The sequence below is a fragment of the Squalius cephalus genome (genome assembly GCF_949319135.1).
Source record: "Squalius cephalus genome assembly, chromosome: 14".
Taxonomy (NCBI): domain Eukaryota; kingdom Metazoa; phylum Chordata; class Actinopteri; order Cypriniformes; family Leuciscidae; genus Squalius; species Squalius cephalus.
Window position 1 is genome coordinate 3634118 of NC_137135.1, and position 19764 is coordinate 3653881.

Here is a 19764-nt window from a genome sequence, read left to right on the forward strand (position 1 = left end):
GCTGAAATTCAAGAACTGACTGACTCCCAAGGTTGGCATTATGTAGATTCATTGAATAATACAGCAGATGATGTTACAAGAGGACGGACCCTACAGGATCTTAGGGAAGACAGTAGGTGGTTCAAAGGTCCCCCTTTCTTGTATTTGTCGCCAGAATACTGGCCAAGAAATCCTTCAGCTTTGATAAATGATGACACTGAAGAACTGCGCAAACCAATCACTTGTTTGAATCTAACTGCAGTCTCATGCTATTCAATTCCAGAACCTTCACAAGCTGACAGCTTTAAGGATCTAGTTTATGCTACCGCAAAATCCCTTCATGGGGCGGCCTCAATAGAGAATCGAAGTCCTTCTGCCGAGGATTATCAGCAGGCGGAATTAATGATTTTAAGATCTGCACAAGGAGACAGTTTCCCTGAAGAGATTCAAAGTCTTAGCAATGGAAAATCTCTGTCATCATCAAGTCGTTTGGTAACATTAGCCCCAGAATTTGATACAGTAATGCAAGTAATTCGAGTGGGAGGCCGACTGCGTAATTGCAATCAGTTGGAATCAGAGGCAGTTCATCCAATAGTTTTTAAGCAAAACTTTTTAACATTACAATTCACTATAAACTTTTGACCCAACTATGAACCCAAGTCTACGTTGGTAAATACTTAATCAAAGCAATGTTTTAAATGTTGTACGTTTTATTTAATTTAGTTATTAATTCAGTATTAGATCTTTTTACTTATGTCTCATTGGAGGCCTCCGGATGACACAGATGTGACGTGACATCACAGTGTTTTCATTTATTTATTAAAGAAGACATATGTGCATCAATTACACTCATTACATATTAAACGTTAAAACAACAGTGAAATAAGTTAAAATTGGATTTTCTCTAAAATGAGTTATTAAAAAATGAGTTAGTGTTATTTTAAGATGTTAAAACATTAAAAATACAACGTTCAGTCATTTACAGAAGAGTAAAAACAACTTAAGAGAGTTTTTTCATTTACAAAAAAAGATCTAACTTCCATACAGTATTTGTAAAACTTTTACATAAAACACAAACTAGTTTAAAAAAACTTACGTTTTTACATACCCAATTGTTAAAGACTTGGAGTTTAAAAGATATATAAGTGTTTCCTTGTGCTGGAGCAGTGTAAAAGAATGTCCACTCACTCCAGAGATTTGTCAGGACTGAAACACTGTGAGGGCTGCACAGAGACCCATGCAAACCCCACCCCTACCACCTCCCACAACAGGTGTCCCGTGGGAAAACCCAACAGCCCCTTTTCACCTCCCAAACAGAAAACACGACTGGTCACTTCAGAGTCCAAGTTGGAAATGACTACTGAAAGACGGGGCAGTGGGTCAAACAGACTCCGCCCCCTAACACACCCCTCTCAAAGCTGAGAGGCCAACAAAAGTCGGTAGATCTTTATCTCTTCTCCTGCACAGCTCTCGCATCTCATACAGACACACCCTCTACGTACATGAGCAGTTGTCATTCTACCTCAAGTTGCCGTAAATCCTCCAAGTGACCGTTACAATGTGTATGCATTAAACATATCATGCAAAAGTAGTTACAATATGTCTCAAACTATTTTAAAAAACATTAATACAACTCTTGCTTTACAAAACTGGTATTACACTAAAACAAGACACAAAATTGTATATTTTTTTCAGTTTTTTTCTCAGTTAGGCATATAGTTATTTCTTTTTTTTATTCTCTATTTTTACAGACCTAAAATCATGATGCTTCAAAGTATGGATTGGAAGTAAATTACCAAAGACACAAACAACTTAAACATTTATACATTAGTGTGTTGCAAAAGCAGAATTCGATCTACTATGCGTTGGGATAATCCAGACATAGCTTTACTAAAAGAAAATATTATGGAATTCATTTTCAAACTGTGAGTAGGCTATGCTTCAACATGTAATTATATCATATTTTATATATTAATATCATGGTTCCATGTTGTTTTAATGTTTGTTTGTTTGTTTGTTTGTTTGTTTGTTATTAACTAATACCTTTTTTAACTAACACTTCAACATCCTGCACAAATTAAAGAAACGTATGAGCTAAGGATGTTCTCTGACCCCAAATAAACGGGTAATGGAGTGTTCACAATCTACAATATACAGTTAGATATTCTCCTACTTCGTATGTGTGTAAATAGTTGTGCTTAATTCTTTGGGTGTATTTTTTACACATCAACATATTTGTCACACCGTAGCGATGCATCACGGTCTTGTAAAGCCGGACTAACTTTAAAACATCATCTGTGTCACTAAACAACATGGTTAAGCTAATGGATTACAGTTGATACGTGGTATTTTTACGTGAAAGGAGGGAAAGGAATATTTAACATAAAAAATAAAAATATTTTGTGAAGTGATGTATGGATGTTCCCGTATTCCCTGAGCTGTTTGCAGGGCCTTCACACGGGTCTTGTTCACTCCCTTCAGATTGAAACATCACTTTAGATGGTATGGGCAGTATATTAATTACATGTATTTGAAATACGCATTTAATTACTTTGGAGTATTTTGTAATTTGTATTTTCATTAAATAATATATTAATACTATCATTTGTACACTTCACAGGGCACTTATGGTCAAATGGAACGCACTTGAGGATTTCAGTGGAGTTTTTTGCACAGGGTGTGTTAATAGTCACTTTTTTCCGTTATGTTATCTGCACATCATAGACTCAAACAAAACAAGAACTAGTCCTTGGACACACTTATACACTCAACGCACACACATTTGAACATCTGACAACTCTTGTTATATTTCTTAATCTGCCCTATAAGGCAGAGGTTGATCTTGAGTATTTGACTGGATGGCCTGGCCATCGTGGATGAATCTGCTTTATCTTGTGTATAAATATGACCCTTCTTTAATAAAATTGATTGTTATGGTATTACACAGTCTCGGTTTCTAACTGAAAGCTTTGAGGATGCAGATAGTCTACCTGACAAATAATCTAACAGGAATAAAAAATAAAAATAAACCAGACCATTTATGATATTCTGCTCTAGATATGGTTTGGGTACCTCCTTACAATATTCACCTATTTTATTGTGTCTTTCCAAGATTTGAGGGAGAAAACAGAACAGCTTTAATATGCAACATTTATTTATGGATTAAACCATTACAAATTCAGGTCATACTGAATGAGACATGAGTAGCTGACTAAAGGTCTGTCAAGCTTAAGCTCCGTCACTCCTCTTCCACATCATCTTCTCTGGCTCACATGGGCCTTCATTCTGGATTAAGATTTCAGTGTCTGATTCCCTAAAAAAGAGAGTGATTAAATTGAAGATTAAAGTTTGAAAGTGACTGACTCTAAACTGTTTTTACACCTACAGTACTTTATTTTAAAATACATGCATTTTTAAACTCACTTGACGGCAGCACACAGTGTGCATTCATTGCCGTATGTTATTCCATCGGATCCACACACGGGTGAATACTCCTTTGTGCATGCGTCAAAATCGTCCTTGCAATCAGGCTTGTCACATAAAAAGAAAAAACCTTGAGTTATTTCAACACATTCTCATACCCAAGGCGTCACTTTTTGTCACTTTCAACCATGCTTCAATATCTGACGCTCAAAGCACCCTTTAGCGTCCATATGTGACGCTTCGGTTGGGTAGGTTTAGGTCTGTGGTAGGGTTATGCGTCTCATATGGACGCTAAAGGGTGCTTTGAGCGTCAGATATTGAAGCATGGTTGAAAGTGACGCCTTGCACTGGAGGAAAGCAATTCTACAGCCTTTATGGTACTATTCGGTTATCCGGACCACATGTGATGACCTACCAACCCCGCCCCTAAACCTACCCGTCACTGGGGTTACGACCAACCAAGAGCGGTTGTGGTCACGTGTGGTCAGGTGTGGTCCGGATAACCGTATAGTACCGCCTTTATTTATAAGGGGTGGTGGTGGCACAATGGATAAGACACATGCCTTTGGTGTGAGAGACCCGGGTTTGAATCCACTGTGAAACACCAATGTGTCCCTGAGCAAGACACTTAACCCCTAGTTGCTCCAGAGGCGTGCGACCTCTGACATATATAGCAATTGTAAGTCGCTTTGGATAAAAGCGTCAGCTAGATGAGTAAATGTAAATTTACTCACCTCTCTTTCTCCATCAGAAATGGCCACTGTTTGTGTCAAGAAGAAAAAACAAGGATTAAAGTTTATCATGATAGGACAAGAGGAAATCAAATAACATACATGCTAACTTCTTCTTTGGCCCATACAATGAAAGTCAATATGGTCTAAGTTTTTTTTTTTTTTCTTTTTTTTACAAAAGCAGAACTGTGGTCCTTTGTTTTTGTGAACTATACTTAAATCACACCTAAAAATGTCTGAATGTCACTTTTTTCATTTGTCTTTAGCAATGGTGAATTAAGACTAAAGAATGTGCAAACTAAACAATCAAACTGTTCATTATGAGCTAAATTAGACTGTATCAGTGTGTATCGCAGGTCCTCATGTGGCAAATTACCAACATCCTAACATCAGTTGTTTTGTAAATGAAATCAATATATTGCTCACCTAGGACGCAGAGAAGGACGATGATTCCTCGTGCAAACATTGTTCACAACCTGAGAGTCAACTCACTGACGATATGATCAGTGATAAAATGATCCAGCTATTTATATCAATACTGTATATGTCCATCCCACTGATTCATCTCACACACACACACACACACACACACACACACACACACACACACACACACACACAGAGGTAGGTTTACTCAACACCTTTAGTTTGAACTGCTTAACTGGGGCTTCTTCAAAGAAAATGTTCTGTGCAAATGTTACACTTATTATCAAATTTTATAATTTATTTTTTTAAATATGATGCATAAATATCTGCAACATTTGTTTGAGGCACTAATAAAATATACAAAATAGTGCCTAAAAGTATCTAAAGTTTAACTTTATCATCATAAACCTCAGGGACTCCAGTATTATATGAGTTGTTTGTATTTTCTGTTCATTGAGGTTTGCAGTTTTTAGCCCTGTTGGACATGTGAGAATACTGAAACCCGTACAATCGTTACTGAGGGATTTCATCACAACTTTGTCATGACAATGTGAAAATAAATGTTAGACTTGGACTTGGATAGCAGTTTTGCATCTTGCCTGACTTTATTAATTTATATTTATATTAGAATTCTTCACATAACGATTGCTAAAATCATATTTAGACATTGGCAGTTTTATAAATAATATTTTGCATAAGAAAAGAGATGAAACAGTGCAGGAAGTCCTCAAGTTCAACTCACTATTTCATTATTTCCTAAAATCAACAGCAGTGTTTGATGTTCTTTAGTGATTATGATCATGAATTAGCACCCTGAAGTTGAGCACCTTTGCTAAAGTAGGACAAATGAAAATGAAAAAGTGACATTCAGGCATTTTTAAGTGTGATTTAAAGTATAGTTTACAAAAATGAAATAAAAAAAAGACTAAAGCGTTTCAGACACCGGTTCACGCAGAAGCGTTCCCATAGCGTTCTGACGCAGTGTCTCGTTCCCTGTTCTCAGGGAACATAGGATATAGTCGTAACCTGAGACGTTTTTTAATGCTGTTGTTTTCTTGTTTTTGTTTTTAAAGAAATGAATACTTTTATTCAACAAGGATGCCTTATATTGATCATAAGTGACAATAAAGAAGACATTTATAATGTTACAATATCTTTCTATTTCAGATAAATGTCGTTCTTTTGAACTTTCAGATCATCAAAGAATCCTGAAAGAAATTTGTACACAACTAATAATATTGATAATAACAACATTGATAATAATCAGACATTTTTCTTGAGCAGCAAATCATATTAGAATGATTCCTGAAGGATCATGTGACACTGTAGACTTGAGTAATGATGCTGAAAATTCAGGTTAGATCACAGGAATAAATTGCATTTTAAAATGTATTTAAATATAAAATTTAAGATAAATGTTTTCTATTTCACAAAATCACTGTTTTTGCTGTATTTTGGATCAAATAAATTCAGCATTGGTGAGCAGAAGAGACTTCTTTTGAACTTTTGAATGGTAGTGTAGTTTTTAGTTTTTAAATAAAGTCTTTGTGTAAAGAAAATATATAGTCAGACTTTTAACTTAAACTTGATTTCACGAGTTCACACTTACAAATAAGTCAGATAGAATAAATGCGCATTTGGCGTGCTGTCCGAGGAGCGGGCTCCGGGCTCGGTATTCGGCCCAAACCCAGAGTACTCCACCCCCCCATATTCCTGGCTGTGAAAGAACAAGCCAAGAGTGAGGAGTCGGGGTGGTGGAGGGATGCTGAAAACTGTCAAGGAATGTTAGGTGAGTTGACAAAGTGAATATATACTGTATATATGCTTCCTCTCATGCTGTAGGGTAGACATGGTAATTGTTTGATGACGAGTTGACCCTAACCCTAACCCTAACCCTGCTGCATTGGATCAAACTTGCTTTGGCTTGCTTTTCAACTATCTGATGGCAAAGGATGGATAATAGAGTACTTGTGGGAATGGAAGAGTAAACACTGCTGTGGGGAACAGAGCTCCTGCGGGAGTGAGGAGATGACACTGCTGCGGCAGTGGACCAAACTTGCTTTTAAATTTGCTTTTAAATATCCAAAACTATTTTGGACATAGAACCAAGCTCCTGCGGGAGAAGAGTAGATGACACTGCTGCGGCAGTGGACAAGTTTGGACAGAGTAACGGAGCTCCTGTGGGAGCGGAGTAGATTAGCTGTAGTAGAAGAACTTGGTTGACTTGCTTTTAACTGACTGGAGAGCCAGTTGGGTGGAGAAAGGCCTCCTGTTGGAGGAAGAGGTGATGCTGCTGGGGTGTTGGAAAAAACTTGCTTTCAAACTGTGATTTGAAAGGTGAGTGGGACGGAGATCTGAGCTCCGGCTGGAACTGAAATAGCATTGCTGTGGCAGAAAAGTGAGGTAGGATGGGGAACGTGGCTCCTGCAGAAGTGGTGGCCTGTAGGGTTGAGTGTATGAGGAGTTGGCAAAAGAATTAGCTGATGAGGGTTCGTTGGGCTTCTTTGATATGGAAGCGATTTGAGCGGATGTAACTCTCGAAGGCCTCCGATGACCAGCGGCCAAGTGCTTGGATCTGCTGCTGAGAGGGGCCTTTTTTGGGCAGCTGTGGTTGCTGCGCCAATGCGAAATGAATGGCTGTAAAAGTGGTCTGCTGGGATGCCTGAATGGAGCAAAACAGACTTAAGGTGTTTTTGAAACCAGAAACGTCTGACGGGGTGGTTGGTGTCATCTGCGAAAAGTGGGTCGGAAGGGGATTTAGTCTGTGAATTTCTGAAAAGCAAGTAGAGTTTGGTATGGTTGGATTGGTGATGAGACATTGAAAAGGTATATGAAATGGCCTTTCCTGGTTTGATCTGTCTTACTTTGCTTTCTGAAGTAGGAGATGGTTTCGTTGTCTAGCACTGATAGATCTGTGATTGTGGGGTGGACTTTTGGGTTAAAGCTGGAAGTGATGGTGAGTTCTGAGCATCTGAGGAAACCGAAAAAAGACACCGTGTCCAGTGTATGTCTAACGTTATTGGCATCTGGGCGAGTAGGTTGGGTTATGAGGTTAAATGCTCACGGAAGAGACTGGTTTTCAGTTGTCTTCTGAATGTTGCCAGGGATTCTGCATTCCAGATGAGGGTGGGGAGAGCATTCCACCAGCATGGAACTGTGAATGAGAATGTTCTGGAAAATGATTTTGTGGCTCTCTGTGATGGAACCACGAGACGTCGCTCGTTGACCGATCGTAGGGTTCTGGTAGGGATGTAGACTCGTAGAAGTGAGTGAAAGTAGGAGGGAGCTGAGCCAGTGATAGATCTGTAAGCAAGTGTCAATGCCTTGAACTTGATGCGAGCAGCGATAGGTAGCCAGTGCAGAGAGATGAACAGAGGAGTGACGTGGGCCCTTTTGGGCTAGTTGAAGACAAGACGAGCTGCAGCATTCTGAATCATTTGTAGAGGTTTAGTTGCACATGATGGAAGTCCAGTCAGAAGAGCATTGCAGTTCTTGATGCTTTTGAGATAGGATATGAATGAAGTGATGGCGAGCAGAGAAAAATTGGGACAAGGCAGGTTGTATGTGAAGTGGAAAGACTTAAAATGCTTCCATGCGGTTAAGTAGGATTGGAGGGTGCTGGGTGAAACGGCTTGAAGAATGGAATTAAGAGAGGCGTCAAGAAGTGGTTTCAATGGGTGGTTTGTGTGAATATCAGCTCTGAATAGTGTAGGGACCATCCATTGGCCCAACAACGGAATCCAAAGGTGGCTAAAGGTATATGCATGTATGTCTTTTCAGCGCTCCAGTGAAGTTCACTTAATTTATTGGAATTTAGTTTTCAATATTACTTTAGTTCTATGCGTAATCTGACTCCAATTTCGAATGATAATCAAATTTAGATCATGTTTTTGATTAGAAAATAATCATAAATATTGATTATGAATAAATTTAGATCTTTGATTATTCCGAGCATTTCATAATTTCAAATATTCGTTCATTACGGACTCAGAGTCGCTTTGAGACGTCACGTCGCGAATGTGCGCTCACGATCACAACTCGCCAGTTTATGAAATAGTCAGAGGGAGCAGTGTAACCATTTTACCCTAAGCGGCTGCTCACTGCTAACTCGTAGGCGTAATTTTTTATAATAGTTACAGCATACACCATGCTAAGTCATAGATAGTCAGAAATTAGAAGGTCTAAGAAAGTGCCCCATGCTCCATTTATTAGTGCCTCAAGTGTGATCTATCATGGACAGAGATTTGCGGAAACACCAGACTGCAAATTAATGTACTATAAATAATGATTTCAGAAGAATGCAGAATAAATCAAGGTTTAACATTTATTTGTCAGGTAAAAATGTATTATGCCAATTAAACAAGTAACTTATCAAAAGCCAATTCAGAAATAATAAATACATGACATTAATTGGATATCCACAGGAAGAGAAATCAGATTATTCTAAAAAAGGACAGGCCGTTCCATTGTTTAAGGAAGGTTAGACAGAAACTGAGCTCCTGCAGGAGCCGATGGTCACATCACTGCTGCGGCAGTGGAGAACATTAGCTAGAGAAACTGAGATCCTGCAGGAGCGTGAGGGGACATCACTGCTGCGGCAGTGAAGGCAAGGTTAGCCAGAAAAACTGGACTCCAGTGGGAGCAGAATAGACTGCTGTGACAGTGAAGAAGGTTAACCAGAGGAACACCAGAGACGGAGCACCTGTGGGAGCAGAGGAGATGACACTGCTGTGGCAATGTGAGAAGCAAGTGGGATCGTGCAGGAACGGTTGGGAAAGGTGGATATGGTGAGCTTGTAGGTTTAGAGTTTAGAGGGCAGCCTTGCAGGATTATGCGCATCTGAAGTTTAAGTGGCCGAGCAAAGATAACAGTTCGCATTTAGGACAGTTTAAAATGTCTGGGAAGGTGGGTGAGACCAGAACTATCCTTTGATTTCTCCTCGTGCAGTGCGGCCTGGAAATTAACTGTATCCAAGTTAATGCCCAGAATTCAATGGATGTGGCTAGACCCATGGTTTATCCTGGGTGACAGGAATCCAAAGCTCACCGGAAACCGTGTGGGGCTGAAAGATCGATTGCTAAATTATTTTTATTTTATTTTGAATGAATACATGAGAAGCCTAAACGGTTTATAACCTGCGTATATTCACCTCTGACGCATCGATTTGATACTGTAGTCGTTGTTTGATCATCAAACAGCAAAGCACAATCTGATTTAGATGATCGTTTGTTCCTTTATCTGTTGCTGGTTCATTTATTTAGTGAAGTTCAAAAGAAACTCACTTATGGTGAAAGACAAAGAGCTTTCATCGAATTTCGCGCCTTGAATTTATCCAATTGTGTTTGAAAATCACTAAGGACTACTAACTGGTTTTAAATTACTTTAAAAATAAAAATACATCTGTGCTATAACTAAGCTTCTAAGCGATTTTTGTAAATAAATTGCAAGACAGAGTTAATGATATAGGTTCTTGATTCTGTGTGCGTGCAATCTGCACGTAATATTATGTGTGAGCTACTGTTTACGTGTGAGTTTAAGCCGTGTGAGTAAAGCAGCGCGTTAATGACGGCAAATAATTTGAACAGAAACCATTTAAAACGTATTCCCCCGATCAAAATGAATATCCAGATGGCATAACTGTGCTTGTGACTCAACGACTGAAGCGATGCGAAATTTATCCAGGGACATTAAAACGAGAAGGTTTTTAGCTGAGCACTCACGGAGTCGAGCCAGCGGGTCTAGAGTGTGAGCTGGCCGGCCGGAACTGAATCTGTGGCGCGGCTTACTGAGGGCCTGCTGCGGCGGCCTGGTCCTGGAAGAAGGCCCGTTTCTTCGTGTGAAGCGTGCGGCATTGCCGGGACGCGAGCGTGGTGCACGCACGGCGGGCCTTATTGTCCATTTCTCTATTGCAGGAATTATTGAATGGTTTGATTTAGAGAATATGCGCGGAAGAAGGTCGCGGATGTTTCGCCCGTGGTGGCGAGGATCCGTTTGTCTGAGCCTAATGCCCGTGAGATAACACCAGAGGATTGCGGCAAAGATTCCTGAAGGACGAAAGATTCTTCATTGGACGGGATAGCTCATTTCGGAAATGTTAGGAAGGTAGGGCGGAGCCAAATGCTGCTGAAAACTGTCAAGGAATGTTAGGTGAGTTGACAGAGTGAATATATATGCTTCCTCTCATGCTGATAGGGTAGACATGGTAAATTGTTTGATGACGAGTTGATTGATTGATTATTTGAACGTGCTCCTCTTGAACTTTGTTTATAAAAAATAATTTTGTGAAAACAATACGTTCAATCATTAAGTTTCCTCACAGTCATTCTCTATAGTTCCCTGTCACATTCCTCATGATATTCCCAGGGGAGGGTCTTTGTCTCTTCAGGTGTGAATCACAGCATTATTCATGATGATTCAGCCATTCTGACAGAAGTGTCTTACAAAAGTTAAATGACTATATTGCTTTATATGAAGGAGTGCTCACAGCGTGTCCTAACTACACGCAACGCGATGGCACGACACGCGATAAACGGTATCTTTTCCATGTTAATCAGAGTTTTTGTCCTATCCAGCCGCAACGGCGACATACGACACGCAAAATTTTATTTTAGAAACGATTTCTTTTTTCTGCGATGTCGCGCTGGAACTACAAACACAAAGTGTGGCAATGATAATCTCAGGTACTCTTTACGTGCTTTATTTAATGTTAAAAGCATGCAGTGTGATTTTTAATATCATTTAGTGCTCCAACTTTGTAGCTGTAAAAGCAACAATGGATAATTCACCTCAGATCTTGAAATTAAACAAATGGAAACAAGAACGTTCTTCAAACTGTTAACAAACAAGTGTATTATTTGACAAAGATTGTTTTAGTAACTCAGTAGCATATGTATTTTTAATAATGTTTTAAAACTGTGGGTTTTGATTGATTTTTACGCATCTCGCAGTTGCATCGCGTCTGGTGTGGACAGACAAATTATTTGTCGCTGGAATCTTATCATATCGTGTCTGGTTAGGACACGGTGTCAGGATGGTTTTCACACTGTTTTGAAGAAAAAACTCTAGGCAACAAGATCCAGTTTTGAACAGCCTTGTGAGCAAATGTTTAGGCTACTATGTGTTATATGGCCTAATTTCAGTGACTTACATTTTTTTTTAAACCATGCATAAACTTTTTTTTTTTAAAACCACAAATTTTGATGTATATGTTGCTCATGTATTACTGTAGCTCTATTTGTGCAGTCTAATCAGACTTTAGCCATTAATATGTTTTTAAGCAACTGAAAAAAGCACAAATGTCAGGGTGTCACAGTGTCTGGTACGTGTTCCGTGGGTGTCCACTAGAGGTCCTCTTCCCCACGGTGTCATCCACATTATGAACTGCATTCCCCACAATCCTTGTCTGTACCCATCACTGTATCATTGCACTCAGCTGTTCCCCATCAACATTGCACTCAGCTGTTCCCCATTATCATTGTTAGTTCTGTGTATATATACCCTGTCTGGTCAGTGTTTGTCACAGAGTCGTTGTATATTGTTACACCACTTTGGAGATCTGTTTCTTGCCTGTTCGTGTTTTGTTTATTGTTTATGGACTGATTTTATGGATTTTGACCCCTGCCTGGACTGTTTACGATTTATGGATTTCTCTAATAAATACTGCTCTTGGATCTATATCTCATTTCCTGTGTGTGGATCGTGACAGAACAACTCCATCAACTAATAGATCCAGCGGTATGGATTTTCGTGGGTCTTCCCCAACCACGAAGACAGAGGGGGAATTTGAAAGTTGAAGAGGTTCCCCCTCGTATGAACATTTTTCAGTGCCTGGCGATATGGGCCCACCAGACTGAGGAGGCCATGGCGGTCAATTCCCCTGAGCACTCTTCCACCAGGGGAAGTGAATCTTTTTAGGGGAACCCGTCTGGCCAGGTTTTCGGGGGCTCATGGAGGCCGCAGGGGAGGAGGTGCTAGAGGTGAGCCCCGGACCCACTCTCCACTCCGGTCTTTCTTCGACCATGGGCCGGTGATGCTCAGCCCAGAGCACCCAGAGCTGCGGGTCCTGTCCAGCCCAGAGCTTGCACCTCGCCATCAGAAACGGCGGAGGAGGAGGAAGATCTCCAGCCCCCCAAAAGACCCGGAGGTCGTCCCCGAACATCCCGCTGTCGTCCCAGAGGCCGTCCCGGAGCAGCCCGCTGTCGTCCAGGAGGTCGTCCTGGAGCAGCCCGCTGTCGTCCAGGAGGTCGTCCCCGCGCAGGCCGCTGTCATCCCTGAGATCGTCTCGGAGCTGCCTACCATCAGTCCTGCCACGGCCAAGATGACTGTCTTCCTCTTTTATGCAGTAGCGGTACTGCATGCGTGGAGGAGACACAGGACTTCTGCCGATCCAGAGACTGTTCAGATCACGTCTGCCGTTCCAGAGACTGTTCAGGTCACGTCTGCCGATCCAGAGACTGTTCAGGTCACGTCTGCCGATCCAGAGACTGTTCAGGTCACGTCTGCCGTTCCAGAGGCTGTTCAGGTCACGTCTGCCGTTCCAGAGACGGTTCAGGTCACGTCTGCCGATCCAGAAACGGTTCACGTCACGTCAGCCGATCCAGAGACGGTTCACGTCACGTCTGCTGATCCAGAGACGGTTCACGTCACGTCTGCCGATCCAGAGACGGTTCACGTCACGTCTGCCGATCCAGAGACTGTTCAGGTCACGTCTGTCGATCCAGAGACTGTTCACGTCACGTCTGTCGATCCAGAGACTGTTCACATCACGTCTTTCGATCCAGAGACTGTTCACGTGTTCACGTTACGTCTGTCGATCCAGGGTCTCCGGACAAGATGGCCGCCGCCGAGACTGTGTCTCCGGGCAAGATGGCCGCCACCGCCGAGCCTGTGTCTCCGGACAAGATGGCAGTCACCGAGCCTGTGTTTCCGGACAAAATGGACACTGCCGAGCTGGTGTCTGTTCCTGTTCCGGAGCCGGTGTCCGTTCCTGAGCCGGTGTCTCTTCCTATTCCTGAACCAATGTCTGTTCCTGAGCCAGGTCCTGTTCCTGATCCGGTGTCTGTTCCGGTTCCTGAGCCGGTGTCTATGTCTGTTCCTGTTCCTGAGCCGGTGTCTGTTCCTGAGCCGGAGTCTGTTCCTGAGCCGGTGTCAGTTCCTATTCCTGAGCCGGGGTCTGTTACTGAACGGGTCCTGTTCCTGATCCGATGTCTGTTCCAGTGTCTGTTCCTGAGCCGGTGTCTGTTCCTGAGCTGGAGTCTGTTCCTGAGCCGGGTCTTGTTCTTGATCCGGTGTCTGTTCCGGTTCCTGAGCCGGTTTCTGTTCCTGAGCCGGTTTCTGTTCCTGAGCCGGTGTCTGTTCCTGAGCCGGTGTCAATTCCTATTCCTGAGCCGGGGTCTGTTCCTGAGCCGATGTCTGTTCCTGAGCCGGTGTCAGTTCCTATTCCTGAGCCGGGGTCTGTTCCTGAGCGGGTGCCTGTTCCTGTTCCGTAGTCGCCCGAAGGGTCGTCTCCGCCGTGGCCGCCCGAGGGGTCGTCTCCGCCGTGGCCGCCCGAGGGGTCGTCTCCGCCCTGGCCGCCCGAGGGGTCGTCTCCGCCGTGGCCGCCCGAGGGGTCGTCTCCGCCCTGGCCGCCTGATGGACTATCTGATCCACCCTGGCCGCCTGATGAACTGTCTGCTCCGCCCTGGCCGCCCGAGGGGTCGTCTGTTTCGCCCTGGCCACCCGACAGACTATCTGCTTCGCCCTGGCTGCCGGCTAAACCGTCACCCCCTGTTTCCGTACCCTTCCATGGACCTGGCCCCCCATCCCTCCCCCATCCCTCCCCCTGACCTCCACTGTTCCACCTCCCTCCTGGACTTTTGTTTGGTTTTGTTGTTGTCTTGGAGCGTCTGGTTGCCGCTCCGTAGAGGGGGGGGGGGGGGGGTTATGTCACAGTGTCTGGTTCGTGTTCCCTGGGTGTCCACTAGAGGTCCTCTTTTCCACGGTGTCATCTCATTATGAACTGCATTCCCCACAATCCTTGTCTGTACCCATCACTGTATCATTGCACTCAGCTGTTCCCCATCATCATTGCACTCAGCTGTTCCCCATTATCATTGTTAGTTCTGTGTATATATACCCTGTATGGTCAGTGTTTGTCACAGAGTCGTTATATATTGTCACACCACTTTGGAGATCTGTTTCTTGCCTGTTCGTGTTTTGTTTATTGTTTATGGACTGCTTTTATGGATTTTGACCCCTGCCTGGACTGTTTACGATTTACGGATTTCTCTAATAAATACTGCTCTTGGATCTATATCTCGTTTCCTGTGTGTGGATCGTGACACAGGGTAATCAAAACATATTCAGGGCCCCAAAATACCCTTAGGGCCAAGAGGGTTAAAGTCAAGTCATCTTCATTTATATAGCGCTTTTAACAATGTAGATTGTTTCAAAGCAGCTTTACATAGATAAACGTATAATTTAAGGTAACAGAGATTGTTTTGGCTTTATAGCGGTTCTTTAGTAAAGTTATTTTCAAGCTAAGGTTTGTTATGATTGATTCGCTTCCGTCGCAACAATCATTTGTTATTAAATTAGGGGCCGCTAAGACGACACAATTCTCTCTACATAGACTTTAAACGCGAACCTGTGAGAAACGCTGATGGCGTTCACATGCGCATTAAGAATTGGTTCTATAGGTTCTAACAACTTCTGGTTGAGGTACACAATTGCTATCCCTTCTCAAAACCCTCTCCAACTTTTCCAGAAGAGCATAAGTATATGCCTTAACAGTCTCTCGTGGTCTCTGAGTGGTTTCGTAAAACTCCCTCAGTAGAGTACCAACTGGTGTTCTGTCGCCATACGTGCCAAGGAGCACCTCAAATATGATTTCTGGATCATTTTCCGTTTCATCCAGTATAAACTTTACAGTTAGCTTCCCCTTTAAGGTGCTGTTTAAGAAGTTCAACTTGATCATCCTCGGGTATGTGGGACAACAGGAAGGTGGATCTCACTTGATCAATGCATTCCTCCTGGCTAGTAGCAAAGCTTCACCTTGTTCTTGCCATTTTTTTGTTAAGTAAATCCACTTCTTTCTGTAAATCTTCCATTTTTCAAAGTACTTAGTTCCCACTTACTTACATAACAGGCAAAAATGTATCCTATTCGCGTTTGCCAAATGTAACGGGTACTTATGCCCGTCTGATAGGGGTTAAATATCCTGTGGCTCCTTGCCTCCAAATTCAATACGCTCCGTACAATTCTCTCCCTCTGCTGTCATATATCTCATTTCCATATTTAAAAGGTTTTAATTAATTAACCTTTACTTATTACTATAGAGATACAGGTAGGGTTTGCTTTTGGGGTTAGTTACTTGTAATTATGTATAATTTACTGTTTGTATTGTAGTAAATGTAAATGTAAACACGTAACTATGTCACCTTAAAATAAAGTTATACCAAGTTTCTTTCTTCTGCAAAACACAAAAGAAGATATTTTGAAGAACGTCTGTAATCAAACAGTTGACGTTAGCCATTGACTAGTAGCCGTCCACTCTGGTTTTTAGTGGTGCTTACTGTGTGTTTCCTGCACAGGGTGTGTTAATATTTTCTTATTTCTCAAACTGTTGTTGACTGTTCTTGTGTAAGACTGCAATTGTGTAACTTCTTTCCGTTATGTTATCTGCACATCATAGACACACCTAGACAAAACAAGAACAAGGCCTTGGACACACTTATACTCACTCATATCTGACTCTCTTACTTGTTATTATATTTCTTACTATGCCATATATGGTATACATGTTTGATTAGTTGTGTGTCAACCAGTGGCGAGGCCACATAAGGGCCAGAGTGGCAATCAAAGGTTTCAGAATGGTCTGGAAATTACTGCAAAATAATCATATCTGTTGTGTGTATAATTTTTTTAACGTGTTTTATTACAAATACATATAACATAATGTTTGTATTTTATCTCTATGAATGCTGTGTGTGTCACTGTCCATGATTCACACTGATAATACTGTGTTGTTTGTTTAATTTTTTGATTAATTATTTATTCTACCCTTTCAGTCAACAGTTCTTAAAGGAGCCTTTTTCTCAGGTTGAAAATTTTAAAATTCTAAAGATTTTTTTTTCCCACTATAAAATGTTTTCCACTATGCCTGTTTTGGAATAGAAGGTTTCCATCAATGTCAATAAATAACCTTTTTTTTTAAGAGTGTAGCGCTACTGTTGACAAGAGAGATCAGGCAAACCAGATTTGTATTTGATAATGACATTAAAGGAACAATCCTACTTTTTGGGATGTTAGTTTATTCACAGTATCCACCAGAGTTAGATAAGTCCACACACACCCTTTTCATCTCCGTGCGTGCCGTAACTCTGTCTGACGCACCCACCGCTAGCCTAGCTTAGCACAAAGACTGGAGGTAAACGGCTCCAGCTAGCATACGGCTCCCAATAAGTGACAAAATAACGCCAACATTTTCCTATTTACATGTTGTGATTTGTATACCCTTACGAAAAAGAAGTTTATTCAAGTGTGCTATTAGTATACTTCTTTTAAACTTAAAATTAGAAAGTATACTTTCAGTCTACTTTTTATATACTTCTCAGAAATATACTTCATGTACTTCTCAGAAAAATACTTCAAATTCCACTTAAGTATACTTGACTTATACTGACAGGAAAGTCTAAGTCTATTTGGCCAATACTTGTTGATCGAGATATACTTAAAAGTATAATTAAGTATTCTAAGTATTCTTGGCTTGTACTTGTGTTTACTATTTTGAATGAGTAGCTTATTAAATACTTTTTTTAAAAACATAATATTACACATCGTCTTATAAACTAACATGTTCAGCTCTATATAGTAACAAACTTTCGGGTGGAATAGCTTATAGAGTAAATAAAACAAGCATGGAAAATAAGTTTATTCAAGTGTTCTATTAGTATACTTTTTTTCAACTAAAAAGAAGAAAGCATACTTTCAGTCTACATTTTATATACTTCTCAAAAATATACTTAATTACACTTAAGTGTACTTGACTTTTACTGAGAGAAAAGTCCAATTTGGCCTATGCTTGTACTCAATCTTTTGATCGAGTAAATTAAACTTAAAAGTTTAATTATTCAAAGTATACTTGGCTTGGAGTTGTGTTAACTCTTTTGATTGAGTAGCCTATTAAATATACTTTTTTTACATCGTTTTTCATATGCAGTCTTATGAAACTTTGTTTAAAAATATTGATTAAAATATTGATATAAAACAAATATGTTTCTAATTCTGCGTATCTGAATTTTTGTGTAGGCTAGTCCACTGGAGTACATAGGAATTTACTTTAATTCAACTTTTCCCCCCCATTGACTGAATTTTCCAGCTATCCATGTTTTCACTGGTATACGGTAGGATGCGCTATGACACATCTTCTAGTACAGAATCTCCGGATCAAAACACAGGAGAAGAAGAAGAAGCTGAAACAAGTGATAGAAGATTGCTCACTCAAATATAAAATAACGTGATCATCAAACATTAAACAGCTTGTAAATCAAAACTGCTTAATGTTTCCAAATGTAACGAAGTATATGCCTAACCCATGAAGAGAAAATAGACGCCCGAGGGGTCGTCTCCTCCGTGGCCGCCCGATGGGTCGTCTCCGCCGTGGCCGCCCGATGGGTCGTCTCCGCCGTGGCCGCCCGAGGGGTCGTCTCCGCCCTGGCCGCCTGATGGACTATCTGATCCACCCTGGCCACCTGATGAACTGTCTGCTCCGCCCTGGCCGCCCGAGGGGTCGTCTGTTTCGCCCTGGCCACCCGACAGACTATCTGCTTCGCCCTGGCTGCCGGCTAAACCGTCACCCCCTGTTTCCGTTCCCTTCCATGGACCTGGCCCCCCATCCCTCCCCCCATCCTTCCCCCTGACCTCCACTGTTCCACCTCCCTCCTGGACTTTTGTTTGGTTTTGTTGTTGTCTTGGAGCGTCTGGTTGCCGCTCCGTAGAGGGGGGGGGGGGTTATGTCACAGTGTCTGGTTCGTGTTCCCTGGGTGTTCACTAGAGGTCCTCTTTTCCACGGTGTCATCTCATTATAAACTGCATCCCCCACAATCCTTGTCTGTACCCATCACTGTATCATTGCACTCAGCTGTTCCCCATCATCATTGCACTCAGCTGTTCCCCATTATCATTGTTAGTTCTGTGTATATATACCCTGTATGGTCAGTGTTTGTCACAGAGTCGTTATATATTGTCACACCACTTTGGAGATCTGTTTCTTGAACGCTGCACGCCGAACGTTGAAATAGCCACTTCATAATTCACTGCAGCTGTCGCTCATCAACACGGGCAGCCATGACAGGCCACCGGAACCGGCCTGATGTCCCGCCGGAACTGTTTCCCCAAGGGAACTCGTTCAGTTAATTATGGTTCCTAGTTGTCACTGTGACAATTTGTTATTAAATTAGGGGCCGCTAAGACGACACAATTCTCTCTACATAGACTTTAAACGCGAACCTGTGAGAAACGCTGATGGCGTTCACATGCGCATTAAGAATTGGTTCTATAGGTTCTAACAACTTCTGGTTGAGGTACACAATTGCTGTCCCTTCTCAAAACCCTCTCCAACTTTTCCAGAAGAGCATAAGTATATGCCTTAACAGTCTCTCCTGGTCTCTGAGTGGTTTCGTAAAACTCCCTCAGTAGAGTACCAACTGGTGTTCTGTCGCCATACGTGCCAAGGAGCACCTCAAATATGATTTCTGGATCATTTTCCGTTTCACCCAGTATCAACTTTACAGTTAGCTTCCCCTTTAAGGTGCTGTTTAAGAAGTTCAACTTGATCATCCTCGGGTATGCGGGACAACAGGAAGGTGGATCTCACTTGATCAATGCATTCCTCCACATCTTGTTCCCCTGATATACAACTGAAATCAGAAAGCTTTCTCTCTCGAGGGATATAAATGGCTGGGGTTACTTTTCTGTGGCAGCTTTTGCTAATGCCAAGGCCTCACGTTGACCTTCTCTGGCTAGTAGCAAAGCTTCACCTTGTTCTTGCCATTTTTTTGTTAAGTAAATCCACTTCTTTCTGTAAATCTTCCATTTTTCAAAGTACTTAGTCCCCACTTACTTACATAACAGGCAAAAATGTATCCTATTCGCGATCACCAAATGTAACGGGTACTTATGCCCGTCTGATAGGGGTTAAATATCCTGTGGCTCCTTGCCTCCAAAT

General features: G+C 41.8%; 1 protein-coding gene across 2 annotated transcripts in view; it reads right to left on the minus strand.

Moving 5' to 3' along the window:
* Positions 1-3112: 3112 nt before the first annotated feature.
* The window catches only part of LOC307171211 (serine protease inhibitor Kazal-type 1-like), a 36573-nt gene continuing 19921 nt past the window's right edge, over positions 3113-19764 (minus strand). The window contains exons 1-4 of one of the 2 annotated variants that reach the window (XM_079892703.1): positions 4560-4638; positions 4137-4162; positions 3403-3509; positions 3113-3292 (exon numbers count right to left, since the gene is read on the minus strand). In XM_079892703.1, the coding sequence (XP_079748829.1) occupies positions 3208-3292; positions 3403-3509; positions 4137-4162; positions 4560-4599 (258 nt within the window). In that variant the 5' untranslated portion in view covers positions 4600-4638 and the 3' untranslated portion in view covers positions 3113-3207. Of the gene's footprint in view, positions 3293-3402; positions 3510-4136; positions 4163-4559; positions 4639-19764 lie in introns of those variants that run through there. The other variant, XM_079892702.1, reaches the window with a different exon arrangement.